Source organism: Mus pahari, chromosome 15 (assembly GCF_900095145.1).
Source record: "Mus pahari chromosome 15, PAHARI_EIJ_v1.1, whole genome shotgun sequence".
In the NCBI taxonomy this organism is placed as follows: domain Eukaryota; kingdom Metazoa; phylum Chordata; class Mammalia; order Rodentia; family Muridae; genus Mus; species Mus pahari.
In genome coordinates, this window is record NC_034604.1 from 15839817 (window position 1) to 15854947 (window position 15131).

The following is a 15131-nucleotide window of genomic DNA, read 5'->3' on the forward strand; positions in this document are numbered from 1 at the left end:
ACAGAGTATTTGAGGAAGCATCCTCAAAGGAACTGCCTCATTTCATCCCTCCTGATTTCCCATGGGTATTTTTTCTCTCTCTCATATGAAATATTTGAAACCAATATCAAAAAGATAAAAGCTGGACTGTATAGTCCCCCATATACATTGAAATACAGAAAACATTTCATAACTAATCATTTATTAAATCAACAATTAAGTCAAAATTTGTATGAAACACAGTACTTTATTAGCAAACTAAATCGTGCAGCCTGGTAGGGCTTCATACATTTAGTTCATCATATAGTTAATATTTAATTTTTGATGCAAAATGAGAATTACTGGGAGTTGCCTAAGTAAATCCAACAATAAATATAATTCCTCTGAGAAAAGGTTTAATAATTTCTTGAAAATATTTTAAATAGCTAAAACTGTTTAATACAAACCAATTCCCCACATTTTCTAATGACTTCTAATACTTTAGAAAGCCTTCTGTTGATGCATAAGAAATCCACCTGTAGATATAAATTTTACTGTTTAATTTAGATGCAAATTTTCTCACCTACAATTCAGTAAGTATAAGAGCAAGATGACACAAACAACATGCAAGTGATCGTTGAACTAATAATTTCCAACTGCTCATAGAATATTCTATAACTACATTGAAAAATATAACTTACTACGACATTTGATGCATTTCCAAACTGGTACTCCTAGATTTTAAAATGTCAAAATTCACATTGTCAAAATGACATTTACCTCAAAAAGTAAAAATTGCATCACCCCAAATCATTGTACAGTAACTGTCAAAGTCACACATTGAGGGGAATTTACAAGATCATATCAGCCTTACTAATGCTATATTTCATTTTATTTAAATATCCGATTTTGCAATAAAGAGCACCTTTCCTATCAGAGACCAATAAGACTAGTTACAAAACATAAGTGAAACGGAAATCTATTTTTGCCAATCGATAGAAAGTAATAGATTAAAAAGGTAAGTTTAGTTTAAATGTAAGGTTTTCATGAGATGTAACCTGACACATATCTGTAGTTTCTCACAAAGGACTAATAAAGTATCATTTAAATATGTAGTTTTTCTTTATAGATCAATAAAACAATTTCATTAAAACGTTATACCTCATTTATCTATGCATGTTAAAATATCTATTAATTCAGTAAGATTTGGTAGATGTTGCTCTAATAGACTAAGAATCTTAATGCGTATCTACTTAAAATGATTTCTAGCCTTCCAGAATTTTCTTCTTCGAGTAATTACCAAGGTAGACTGAGTATTGTGTCCTAATATGAACATCAACTCAGTATTGACACATGATAAGGACTAAGCTTATATCAGAGTTACAGCTTGATATTTTTATGGCTAGTTGGAGAGAGACTTGAAGACACAGACTAGTTAAAAGCCACTGAAATAGTAGATCAGTATCAAGTAAAAGAGCTAACAGTCCCAGAGTATTTATATAATTTTTAATATTTTTAGTACATATGAATGTGGTAAGATAATATCACATTAAGTTTGGCCAGCAAGATATATATATATATATATTCTGTAAGCCTATAAAGATCAGAATGCCAGTAATTTTTGACAAATCTCTACAGTTCTAGGTGCTGTGAGCATGATGTTCTGACCCATGTCATTCAGATAAGAGCTCCAGGATCCCAATGGGAACATAGCCATATGGGCAGAGACCCAAGTATTAAGGTGTGAAGGTTCCTGAATGAAGATAGTGCTCTTCTAATGAGGGAAATGTACAGTAAAAGTGGAGCTTGTTTAGGCACACAAAAGGATATACCTAAAAATACTTAAAAATTAATCTGAAGTTACTCTGGAAAAGGGAAAACAATATCTCGGCACTAAAGGAACTATTTTAGGAGCAGAATCCTCCCCATGGCCTTGAAAAAATATTTAATTTATATATATACAATGCAAACTCATATTTTAAGCTTCCACAATACCCAACTCCATTATGGAGTCTTGCATAGCATGCAAAAGAGCTTAAGTTTCGAACATCACCAGAATTTTAGTGGCACACACAGTTCAGTCCTGAAAGGGTAATGCAACATTCACTGAAAGAAAAGCAATAGTGACAATGTCCTGTCTAGCAACAGGGAAGTTCTGGAGACAAGGAGAATTTGGGGAGCTATGATTGGTAAAGCACCCTTATCTACAAATGACTTTACCTTCTTTTAATACCCAAAGTTGCTACTACAAGCTGCTATCCCCTTACATCCATTGTCACCTCTGTATTCATTTACAGAAGTCACTCTATTAACCAGCACCTTATTTCTTCACACATGTCTTTGCTAATGTCCTAAATTTCGGTTCCAATTGATCTAAAAACTCTAGCCCTTCTTCCTCCTGCCGATCACTGCAGCAGCCCACAGAGCCAGCCATGGAACCTTTGCCTTCATAGTTATATGGGCGAACGTAGTCTTCACAATGCTTGTGTTCCTCAGCTTGCCCACACAAATACACCTTCTGTATGGAGAAAGAACACAGTTTATTATGACTTTTAAAAGACACATAAACAGACTACCATAAAAATGATATCTTGGATTTACCTTTTACTGTTTAATTTTTAATCAGAGTGTGTCCTCTAATGGATTCCTACATATAAAAAATGCACATGATTGGTCTATATTATATTCATTCTTAAAATATAGCAAATAAATAAATGCTCAGAGTGAACACATTCATAAGAACTAAAGATATGCATAGATCACATAAATAACTTACAACTTTTCACGTGAACACATGGTGTTTTTAGTTGAAATTTATCTCAATGGCTGCTTGGTATATGTGGGGGAGAACCAGTATTGACTGTGGTTCTTACATTTATACTGTAAATAGTTATGAGGGTCTAATACATTAATGTTATATTATAATATGTATAATATATTCATGTTATATATCTGTAATTATTTAACATTTGGCTCACATCAGTCTGAGCAATCTGAACCAAGCAAGAGAAACATGTAGAGTGGAACCTAAGATTAAAACTTTCCAATCTTGGTTGATTGAGGTAGGCAAGATATCATAACTACATATAGAACTACAGCACACTGGCAAAATAGTGGCAATGTATGATCTGTTCATTAGACTATAGCTAATTCTTCACTGAAGATGTTTTTCTGATAATACTTAGTGAAAAAGATATCAGTCTTTTGATATCCCAAAGACATACACACAAACTAGTCCTAAAGTCTCACAAATTATATTTTCTAAATTAAACTCTAGAGTGTGTTTCTTACATCAGTGTCTATCCTTGTACAGGAGATGAAAAGATGTGATCCAGGTGTATAAGGGAAACTTTGGGGAACCCAGGTTTATAAATCATGTTAGCATTGCACAGAGTGGGCACCTGTAGACTGGGCACTTACTTCACCAAGGCGAGGTTTAGTGAAAGTTTGCCAGCCGGTGTAAGCATATCGGCAAGGGTCTGCTGCTCCTAGTACAACTTCCTTGTGGGACTCCAAGGTGTGGCCTCCTTTGACCATCTCAAAACTTTGCTGTGTTTTGATTCCTTGACCACCAAGAGTCCCAACAGATGTGCTTGTATCACAAACATTGGCAGTCTGTGTGGGGAGTCTAATATTTGCTTCCTAAAGATAGAATTAGAAAATGAATCAATGGCACAGAAACCAACTCTTTCTTACTATAGACAAGCCACCTGCTGTGCCTCTGTTCTTCACATGTAAAATCAGAATAATGCTAAGAATCACAACATAGATATTCTGTGCCAAACTCTGCCTCCTAGAAATCCATATGTTGAGGTCCTAATCCCAGGGTCACTGTAGATGCAATCATGTAAGTCTCAAAGAAGTTAGTCTCTCATCTGACATGACCAATGTTCTTACAAAAATGAAAATTTAGATTGTAAGACATACAGAGAGACAATACCATGAAAATCACTTTATGTGGCCACAAGCCAAGGAACAAAAATGGAAAAGAGCTATCCCTCCTCAGGGCCCTCAAGGGTAATACGGTCTCTGATCTTATCTAGCCTGTAAAACAGGGAGAACATGCGTTTTTATTGCCTGAGTTGCTCCTTAAAGCCAATACAAGTGGGCAATGAATTAAAATATGCAGGGAACTTCAATTTCTTCTTGGTGCAGTATGGGTCAATAATTATTAGGTTTTACTATTACTATGGAGTAATCAACTATGTTCATTGGGTTACCATGTAATTCAGTGGGACTTTAATTCTGATTTACCGTCACTTCTTCTCCTGGTCCTTCAGTATTTGATACAATTAAATTTTGCTGGGCTACATCATCTGGGAAGCATTTCTTGACTGTTCTCTTGGTAGTGGTCACACAGAAGCATGTAAACAAAATGCCTACAGGAAGAATTAGAAAGCAAAGTCAAAAAAATGTTTTTTTTTGCATTCTGGAAGCTATTAAAATAATTTGACAATAAACAAAAAATTAAAAAAAAACATTGAAAATAATATAATTTTTTAAAATGTCTGTATAGCTTTTCAGAAATCTTCACTGTCTCATGATTAACTTCCGAGGAGTTAAACACGTCCTCTGAAACTTACCTAAACAGCTTTAATCTGCCGTTAGTGTTGTTTCTTCTATGATTCCCAGTTACAGAAGAGGTACAAAATTTTTGAAAGGCACATGTACCAACAGTTACATGTGTCCTTAATATAAAGAACTGCAGTATAATATTTTACTAGACTATCATAGCTGAGATAAATTGCCCCAGGTGGTCCATGTGTTAAAGTTTTCGTCCCTACCTCACAGTGCTGTTGAGAGGTGGTGGGATCTTCAAAGGGTGGGCCTTAATAGAAGGAAGTTTCATCATTGGGGGCAACCCTAACCTCATCTTTCTCTCATTTTGGTTTCTAACTGCCATAAGTAGGTTGCTTAGTTACATGCTACTGGTCATTTGACACAATACAACAGAGGCTGTTAGTTATGGGCTGAAACCTCTAAAACTGAAGTAAAACAAACTTCTTTGTGAAAGTTGTTTGCTCCAGGAAATTAACACATAAGTATTCCACAACACTTTAGATAATGATACTTACACAGTAGCAATGCAGAGCCCAGGACCATGGCGAGAATGGCCCATTTCCCAAGGATTACATTTGGTTTAGCATCCCTCTCCTCCTTAACACCCATTCTACATTCTTCTGGAGTTGTACAGTCACACACTCGCACTGATAATACATGTTTTGCAGAAAAACCATGCCTGTCTTGTATTTGGATTGGCACAGAATAATAGTTATAATTAAGATTGTGTCGTTGACGAAGAATGGCACGTTTACCTAAAGGGAAAAGGGTAGACAGAGTATATATTAATATGAAATTTCAACAAAAATATTGCTCTTACTTGGTGTACATTCAAAGAATTAATCTGCAATAAAACTCTAATGGTTCATTTTCTTTCTTAAAAATGATTTAATGTTTCAGAAAAGTAGGGAAAGGGTTGACATTATTTTAATCTAAAGGTAAACTGATCTCAACACTGGGCATGGTACTGCATGCCTTTAGTCCCTGCACTCAGGAGGCATAGGTAGATAGGTCTCTGAGAATTTGAGGACCACTCAGTTTATACTGTTAGTTCTAGGAGAGCTAAGGCTATGTAGAAAGACCCTGTCTCAAACAAAACAAAACAAAACAAAACAAAACAAAACAAAACAAAACAAAACCATACAAAAAATCCAAAAAAGAAAGAAACAAAGAAAGAAGACTTATTTCTAGTGAACATGTCATTCCAATGATTTAAAATTGGTTTCTGTGCTTTCTTTAATGCTATTCAGAGCAAAAAAATCTAAGTGTAATACACACACACACACACACACACACACACACACACATATATATATATATATATATATATATATATATATATATATACATGTATATAGATGATTGGCATACAGATAGACACATGCATACATAGGTAGATAATTTTATCCACCTCTGTTGTCAAATGGTCATATCTTTGTCAATTAATAACTGATAAATATTAGGTAGATAATTACCAAACAAATAGATAATAGATATAAAGATAAATTAGTGACATATGTAAATAGATGATAGATAACAAATAAAAAATAGTTATTAAAGAATTATTATTTTTCCAATATGAATAACATATATATGTACATATACATGTATATATATGATAGATGGTTGGTACACAGATAGACAGTGCATATGTATTTATTATGACTAACCAAGGTAAAAGCACAGGCCGTCAGCAATCTTGAACTGAGATTGCTTACAATATTTAGCACAAGTACTTACCATCCTGTGATTCTAGAGTCCAAAGTCTGCTGGAAGAATTATCCAGAAGGAACTGAAAAGGTGGACCATTATCCGGCCCATCTAGATCTATAGGTTCCAAAACAGCAAAATCCTTCTCCTGCTGACAAATGGTCACTTCCTTGTCAATCTGTGGTGGGTGGTCATTAAAATCTTCCAGAAGAACTACCAGTGTTCCTGTGCAAGATCGGCCAACTAGGATAAATAAAAATAGGTTACTCTAATAGCAAAGGAAATTGAGATTCACTTAAGCCTACATTTAACCAATATTTATCATTTAATGTTTTTCCTATAAGATTCTCTGTTTGAAACATGCTGATAAAAACAGAACAGGAGATGCTCGACATCACTTGGAAGTTTATTAGCCAAAACAGAGTTGAAAATAAACTCTCTGAAAATTTGCCAAGACACCAGAGCCTGATTTTCCATTTACAGGAAATGGAACATCATGAAGAGGCAGCTACATAGATTTGTCTAGTTCAACAGCTTACTTTAAATTACCTGTTAGTTGATTGATATGTGTCAGTGAGTGGGGAGTACCAGTCACACAGCTAAGAAGTACATGTGTCAACTAAAATCTAAATCCATAGCCCTTCTAGAAAGAGCTTCTGAAGTCAGTAGCTGTCATTACTGTGTTTTCCATATCCTGAAGCTCACTATATTATAAATCAGACCTGAATGAATAGAGCTCTTTATTATTTCTTCTATTTCTTCTCAAGTTGTGGTACGCCCATTAGCTTCTAACATCATGTGTGTTACTTTTGGATTCAAATAAGAAAATGCTTACCACTTTGATATGATAGCTACTCAGTAGTAATTTTAAGACTTTTTTCAGAAGCTAAAACTAAGAAGGTATTTCATAAGATTTGAGCTTAGTTGTTCTAAGTACCAAGTACATGACAAAGTTGTAAAATTCAGCCTGAACCTGGAGGTTTACATGCTTCTCAAACCAGAGAGGAACAACAAGTCTAACCATGACATATTAGCTGGGCCTTATTGGGGAGGAGTACATGCTACTCCTGCCCAGGACAACAATTCATATCTTAACATTCATGTCCTAAACGGGTAACATGGACAAACGGGTCATTCTTCAGTGAAAGGGTTCTAAAGAAGAAAACCAGAAGAAAGGTTAGAGGAGATAGGAAACCTGGGGTCAGGAATTATTGTACAAGCAATGTGTTATGCCAAGCAAGTCTAATAAGAAGTAAGAATCTTATATACGGTTGTTAGGGGAGAAATGGGACAAATTCAGCAGAAGGTTAATAAAGCACATGGTGAACGTAGAATACCTCGAGTGTCAGAAATGATGTACACAGAGGTCTTGGAAATGGTAACTTCAGTCTCTCTGGTAGGGGTGGGGAGGAGAACAAGTTGTCAAGAACTGAAACCTTAACTCCTTTGAGACTCTGGCCCCAGCCATAGATTGGATCTTGCCAAGTCTGTCCCTGGGCAAGGGTACAGAACTAGGTCCCCTTTCTCCTTTAATCAGGGTCTCTGCGAAAGCCTTAGATCATCCTTGTTCTGCCTGTAACTCTAGCTCTAGGGGGTCCAATGCTGCCTTCTACCTTTCTAAAGGCCATGCATATAGGTGCACGTGCACATACACACACACACAGCACTTTTTAAAATGCCTTAAACATTTTCATCTTCGTGCTTGATAAAGGGACAGTTTACTGGAGGGGTGGTGGGGTGAAGGGTAGAGGGAATTTGAGCTCTTAACCAATTTAGAAGAAAAAAATATGAATGAGAGCAAGTGAAGGCACACTTTCAAAGTAACAATACAGCATATGTGATAATTATTATATTATTTCCAGTGTTTAATAATGTTTAAATTACAGTATTACGACACAAACAAAGACTAACAAAGAACAATCACAGAAACTGTCACTGCTATTCATTTGAATAATTTAAGGGACACGTGCTTCAGGGTAGGGCTAGAGGAGCCCTGCTGTTCTCATGTTCTAGGAGTAAGATACATACAACAGTGTTCTCTCGACAGAAAGCAGAGAGATCAACCTGACAGACAGGAATGATGCACATGAGAAATACAAGGACATAAACTAGATTCTAAGGGGCCATTAGGACTTCCTAAATTATCATTTAAGAATACCTTTGAGCACCAAAACAAGTTCATGCGCGCGCGCAGACACACACACACACACACACACACACACACACACACACACACACACACACATTCATCTATATGTATGAATACATGATTACCATTAATTTTCTCATAAATGTTTGTTGAATCCTCATCTTTTCTAGGGCATGTCTAGGTTATGTATGACTCTGGGGCATGTTTTGCCTAAGCTTTGCTTTTTTATACTAACCCTACCATGCTTACCCTCAGTATCTTTCAGTACTAAGCAAAAAAGTTCCTTTCTTATATTTTGCTCTCTGTAATTTCCTCCTCCCTAAATAAGAATTTATTTTCCTTTCATCTAGTGCCAGGGCTTCTACAGTCACCCCTCTTTGTGCTTTACCCTAAAAATCTTTGAACTCTCTCAATATGTAGAGACATCTAAACATTCTCTACTGGAAAAAAAAATTATACCATGGACTCTCTTCTTAGAATATAAGCACTAAAGCTTTCATTATTAAAAGGACCAACTCCTCATCTCATGCCTCCTAGTTTCCATGGTCCTGTGCTTAGAATTTAAACATCTAAACATAAGTAGATAGAGAGACCTGTTTCGCAGCGTAATTATATGTGTAAGCCATTCAGATTTCATTTTTACTTATAGGAATAGAAAACTTAAAAATAAAACCCACATTATCCAGAATTGTAAAGTATATTAAATCAGTATGTTTCTCGGCTAATATCTCCTGTTATTCTGCAGAGTTTTGGAACTTATAATAAAGTAACTCTATAAAACAAACACAGAGTATATTTGAGGTGTGGCTCGAAGAGAAAGGTAATATGCAGGTAGTTTACTTGGTATTGACAGTCACAATAAGAGGGAGCTCAGATTGTGAAAGCTGGATGAGTTTAGCTGATAGGAAGTTTCTTTAATGCTTAGAATATAAAGCAGTAAAGCTTTCATAATTAGAAAGATCAAACCTCATCTCATGACTCCTCAATTCCATGGTCATGAAGAGGATGTGTAACCTGGTACTTCCATCCCAAAGGCAGCAGAACTGAGAGGTGAGAAAAGCTTTAATGGGCAGAGTGGGCATGAGTCAGCTTGTCCTGTCTGCATAAACAGGAAGCAGTCTTCATCAGTTAACCTTTTGTCTCTCAGTAGCTACACCACTTGCTTTAAAACCAACAAAAGGGCCAGAGAGATGGCTCAGTGGTGAAGTGCATGTATTTCTCTTCCAGAGGATCTGAGTTCAAGTTCCAGCATCCATAACAGGTGACTCACACTACCCACAACTCCTAAGGCCTCTTGGGTCACCTGCACTCACATGCACACACCTATACCCAAACACATACTTTTATATTTAAAAAAAATGTAGCTAAAATAGGCTATATAGACAATAATATCTGGGGAATTGTTATATATTATTAATTTGAAGAAATTCAAGAAATGTGTAGAAATAGTCTATGTTACTGTCTAGCAATACACTTTATATGCTCAGCGTGTACCTCTAAAAACACCAGAAATCTGGTTGAGTTAGTCAAATAGGCAAAAAATTTAGTTCTGTCTGAAAACCCTAAGATGATAAGTTTTTTTTTTTTTTTTTTTTTTACCTCTACAAGGATTTGTCTTACACGGGTAATACTTTATTACTCATTTTAACTTTTATTTCATTTATTTCTATGGCATAGATTTATATAATGTTTTGCATAATAGTACATGTGTACACTAGCAAACATTGTTAGTACATTAATATGTATATGTTTATTTAAACTATCTAATATGGTTCCAGTAGGCAGGAGTTTATTTCAAGAGTTTCAAGATCATCACTTGACAGTTGACAGTACTTGAAGGAAACACTCTATAGAGTAGAACTAGTTCATGGTTGTTGTTTAACTGAAAATTGATTTTTTTTTTCATATAATAAATTCCGATTACTGTTTCCTCTCCCCCAGCTCCTTCCAACTCCTCCCCACTTCCCCTGCCTCCTAAATCCATACTTTATCTTTCTCTCTTTAGAAAACAAACAGGTGTCTAAAATAATAATAATACAAGCAAAACAAAAATAGGACAAAATAAGCAGAAAAGGAGAAGCCAAGTAAAAGCACAAGAAACAAATATAGACTCAGAGACACACACATTTGCACACAGGAAAATCCTATAAAAACAGGAAACCAAAAACATATATAAGAAAAGACCTGTAAGGTGCATGTCCTGGCTAGTTTTATGTCAACTCCTCACAAGCTAGAGTCATTTGAGAAGAGGAAACTCCAGTTCAGAAAATGTTTCCATAAGACTGGGCTATAGACAAACCTGTAGAGCATTTTCTTAATTAGTGATTGATACAGGAGGGACCAGCTCATGGTGAGTGGAGCTAGCCCCGGGCTGGTGGTCCTGGGTTTATAAGAAAGCAGGCTGAGCAAGCCAGGATAAGCGAGCACTTCTCCATGGCCTCTGCATTTATTCTCACCTCCAGGTTCCTGCCCCGTGTGAGTTCTTCCCTCACCGCTTTTGATAATGAACCATTAAAAGGAACTGTGAATGACATAAGTCCTTTCCTCTCCAACTTGCTTTTGTCATAGTGTTTCATCATAGCAATAGTAACTAACCCTCACTAGGACAATTTTAAAAAAAGGTCCCTAGACAAAGTATTATGAGATTTAAGTATATCCCTCAGCAGAAATAAATAAACCAGTACTCAAAATGAGACTTTGAGCATTCCCTCTCCCGTGGCTGTGCCCGAGGGGTGTACAGGGGACTAAATGGGTGATCAGACTGAAATGAGCTATCATACTGAACACATTGTTGCAGATTATTAATTAGAACCTTAGAGGAAGCACTGTCTGAACTAAAATTTGACCTAGACACATTCTATATTCATATTTTACGTTTAGAAAATGGCACTCACCTGCATCCGTCGCCACTATTGAAATATTGTATTGGTTGTTTTTCACAAACTTCGACTCTCTGTCCAGTACTTTCACAGTTCTCAAGTCTCCGGTGCTTTCGTTAATCTCAAACCAGTTATCTTCATCTCCTACCATCTGATACCTAGGTTTTCAGAAAGCAAGCATGGAATGACCAAAGCGGAGACACACAGACCATTCCTAAATCTGAAATAAGTTCATGCTCCAGGGAACAGGCCGAAGTTTTCAGGGAAGTGCCTTACCTTAAGCCTTCCCCACTGCTTGACTCTGGGTCCATCGCTTTGTAGCCCCGGAGCTCTTGGCCCGCTGGCAGTCCATCTTTGCTCTGAATGACTTTGACTGGTGGCCGGCACTCAGGGCCCTCATCGCTGTCTTTAATTTTCACAGTGACAGTGGTGGTGCACATTGTTGGGGGTTGTGCGTTGGCAGCATTAGTGAACTGGGCTTCATTAAGGACACCAATTTGCAGAGTGACTTGGCGGCTGACTTCATAGTTCAATGGCTGTTAAATAAACATACAATGATCAGTCCCCATATTGTTATACAGAACACTAGTGATTCCAAGATTTAATAGACTGAGAATTCAATTCTTCGTTTTAAAATGTTGCCCAAAGCTGGTGCTAGCCAAAAAAAAAAAAAAAAAAAAAAAAAAAAAAAAANTACAGAACACTAGTGATTCCAAGATTTAATAGACGAAGCAATATAGACATAGCCCAATATTTTATTCTTTTTTCTCAAAGATAAAAAAAAAAAAAAAAAAAAAAAAAAAAAAAAAATCAATTATCTTCTTAAAATGGTTAAGATAAACAATTTTTTGAGAGTTGACTATTTTCCTTTCTACGTTTTTGCTTTGGAAGATCCCACTTTCATCTTTTTATTGTAACTTTAAGCACTAATAGGAGTGCAGCATGATTGTGTCTAATCCCAGTAAGGCTCCCGAAACAAGTTAAATTTAAAGGAAGAAGTGAAGGAAAGAAATAAAGAAGACCAGTAGAAGCAGGAAAGAAAGAATATACAGTGTAAAAAATTAAAAGCATTTCATGAGAATCTTATCAGAAAAATAACTTCTTTGGAATGCTTTGAACTACCCCTGGGGAATTAAAAGGGAAAGACATCAGGACAAGGACACAGTGATTCAGAGAGCAGCCAGAGAGTGCACATTCAGTACTGTCCGCCAAGGCCACTGTCAGAGTCAACATTCCTCTGCCTTAGTTTGCCTCATTTATAGAGGACTGAAGTGTGTGTCTGATATGAGTTTCTGCTTAGGAAGAGTGAAATACTGGAAAGGGTCTGTGTAAACCACTGTCAATCATTCCATCACCATACTGCACTACTATGGTGTGTGTATGTGTGTGTGTGTGTGTATACATTAATTTTTAATATATTTACTATTACACATCATCTGGCTACAACACTGACAAGTGACTCCCCTCCTCATGTGTCCTTTATCTGCTTCTAACTTCCCGGAGATGGGTTCATAGGCAGAAATAATTTTTATATCAATGTTGAAACACAGATTTGTATGCTGTAAAGAATAGCTTTATGATTTTACATACCTTGACAACACACAAGACCCCTTCATTTGTATTTGGATCTGTTGTAATTTTGAAGTTTCCGTTTTCATTCCCCTTTAGAATTGTGTATACCGCCTTCGAGTGGGGGGTGTTGGGCAAATCTTGGTCTTGCACCGTCATTCTCAGAATCTCAACATCAATTCTGTTTTCTTCTACTTCTGTAGTATACTGAGGGAAAAAATTGCCTTTCTAAGTATATGTTCACAGTCTTTATATTTAAAATTATATTTAAGGAATGTAATATGGAGCCAGAGATGCTCATAATTTGTAAAAGAATTTATAAAGTTTCATGCTCAGCTAACTTCTTTCTTTCTTATCCTGTTTTCAAATTCCTTCCATTCATCAAAGGCGACCCATATCTTAAGTGCTAAAGTTCTGTGAGGTGATTTTTCCTGTGGATCAGGATGTAGAACTCTTAGCTACTTTTCTATTACCATGTGTGCCTGTATGCCTTCATGTTTCCTGTCATGACAATGCTGAATTAAATCTCTGAACTGTAAGCCAGGCCCAATTAAGTGTTTTCCTTCATAAGAGTTGTTGTGGTCATGGTGTCTCTTCAAAGCAATTAAAACTTTACTAAGACAAGATGTAAGACGAAAAGGATTGGATCTAGGTATATGAATGAGCGCTTTTACAATGAAGTATCCATCACTATATTAGATTCCTTGTTCTCTGACTAAAGCTCTGGTATAGATTCATGAAAGTGCAAAGCTACTCATTAAAAGTCAGAAAAAAAATCCCTCCTTGGCAATCTCATCATATACTATGTCTCACATAATTTGCTAGCTAAGGCCTAAGACAGGAGGAGCTGTGGGCAGGACTTTATTCTGACCCAAGCAGAGTGTATAAGGCTGATCTCTTTTCTGATTTATAACTTGAAATGCACAGGACTGGAGAGAAAGCTTCTTCTTCAACATTTAAAAGAATCCCCAAACTGACAGTAATAACCAAGAAAACATGGAACACATGAGGTACGTCAGAACGGAAGTGCTCTTCAGTGGCTCAGAGAAAAGGCTCTTCTCACATCAGAAACTTGAACACCTCAGCTATTCTTACAAAAACCACACTTACTTGTTTTTCAGTGATTACTATTTAAAACAAAATGTCTGTTTTTGGGAAGCTGCCATATTCTAGATTTTTTTTTTAATATGAAGGAATCTAGATCAACAAGCATACAAATCTACGCACAGAAGTTTGGGTGAAGTATGGTGAGTTGTCATTCTCGTCCTCCAGTGAGATGGTGATTGTGCCTGTGGTGAACAGACCGAAGGGCTGGCCCCCCATGTCTCGTACTTCCATCACTAGCTTGTAAGTATCACATTTCTGTAAAAGAAGAAAAGAGGGAGGGAGGGAGGGAGGGAGGGAGGGAGAGAGGGAGGGAGGAAGGGAGGAAGGGAGGAAGTATATTGGTAAATACATCTATTTCCTCTCACTGACAGTTATGATATATACTCTGTGTGTTGTGGTTACACTACAAATAAGCTTTAAAAATTTACATATGTGTGTGTTAACACAACTGTATACCCATCCCTGAATATTTTTTTTTAAAGAACACTGTAAATACAACACAAAACAAGAAACTGAACAAATAATGCAGCTAATTTCACTTGTCAGTTCACCTAGGTTTAAAATCACCCTGGAGACATACCTGGGCACACCTGAAAGGGAATGTCAAGGGGTTTCACTGAAGAGAGAGTACTGAGTGTGGATAGTACCACCTTGTGTACTAAGGATCAGCACCATCCTCTTTGCTAAGATCCCAGACTATATAAAAGGAGAAATGGAGAAAGACAGCAGAGATGCAGCGTGCAGCTCTCCGTGGTTCCTGACTGTGATGTGTGAACATCTACCTCACACCGCACCTTCCCTGCCATGGTAAACTGTACTCTCAAAGCCAGGCACAGTCAAAACCTTCCTTTCTACTCGCAGCGAAACAAACAGCAATCCAGAAGCTGATTGTTTTGCATTGAAAATTTCAACTTACCCTTTCATAACTGACAAAACTTAAGCAAAACCCAAAGTTTCTTTAGTTGTGAAATGAGTAAGTAGACTCCTATATCCAGACAAGGAAAGAATAATTTGTACTGTAAGTAATGAGCTACTGAGCCAAAAAGAGATACGGGGGAAGTTCAGATTACTAGGAGAAAGCAGCCAGCATGGAAAGGCTTCATATTGTGTGGCTCAGACTGTGGCATCTGGAAAAGGTGAAACTGTAAAGAATCTCTCTCTCTCTCTCTCTCTCTCTCTCTCTCTCTCTCTCTCTCTCT

General features: G+C 36.6%; 1 protein-coding gene across 2 annotated transcripts in view; it reads right to left on the reverse strand.

The window, feature by feature from the left end:
- Window positions 1-206: 206 nt before the first annotated feature.
- The window catches only part of Dsc1 (desmocollin 1), a 31956-nt gene continuing 17031 nt past the window's right edge, over window positions 207-15131 (reverse strand). The window contains exons 8-17 of one of the 2 annotated variants that reach the window (XM_021214726.1): window positions 14053-14187; window positions 12847-13032; window positions 11533-11792; window positions 11272-11414; window positions 6259-6471; window positions 5034-5273; window positions 4213-4337; window positions 3379-3600; window positions 2560-2605; window positions 207-2476 (exon numbers count right to left, since the gene is read on the reverse strand). In XM_021214726.1, coding sequence (XP_021070385.1) covers window positions 2570-2605; window positions 3379-3600; window positions 4213-4337; window positions 5034-5273; window positions 6259-6471; window positions 11272-11414; window positions 11533-11792; window positions 12847-13032; window positions 14053-14187 — 1560 coding nt within the window. In that variant the 3' untranslated portion in view covers window positions 207-2476; window positions 2560-2569. The remainder of the gene's footprint in view (window positions 2477-2559; window positions 2606-3378; window positions 3601-4212; window positions 4338-5033; window positions 5274-6258; window positions 6472-11271; window positions 11415-11532; window positions 11793-12846; window positions 13033-14052; window positions 14188-15131) is intronic. The other variant, XM_021214725.1, reaches the window with a different exon arrangement.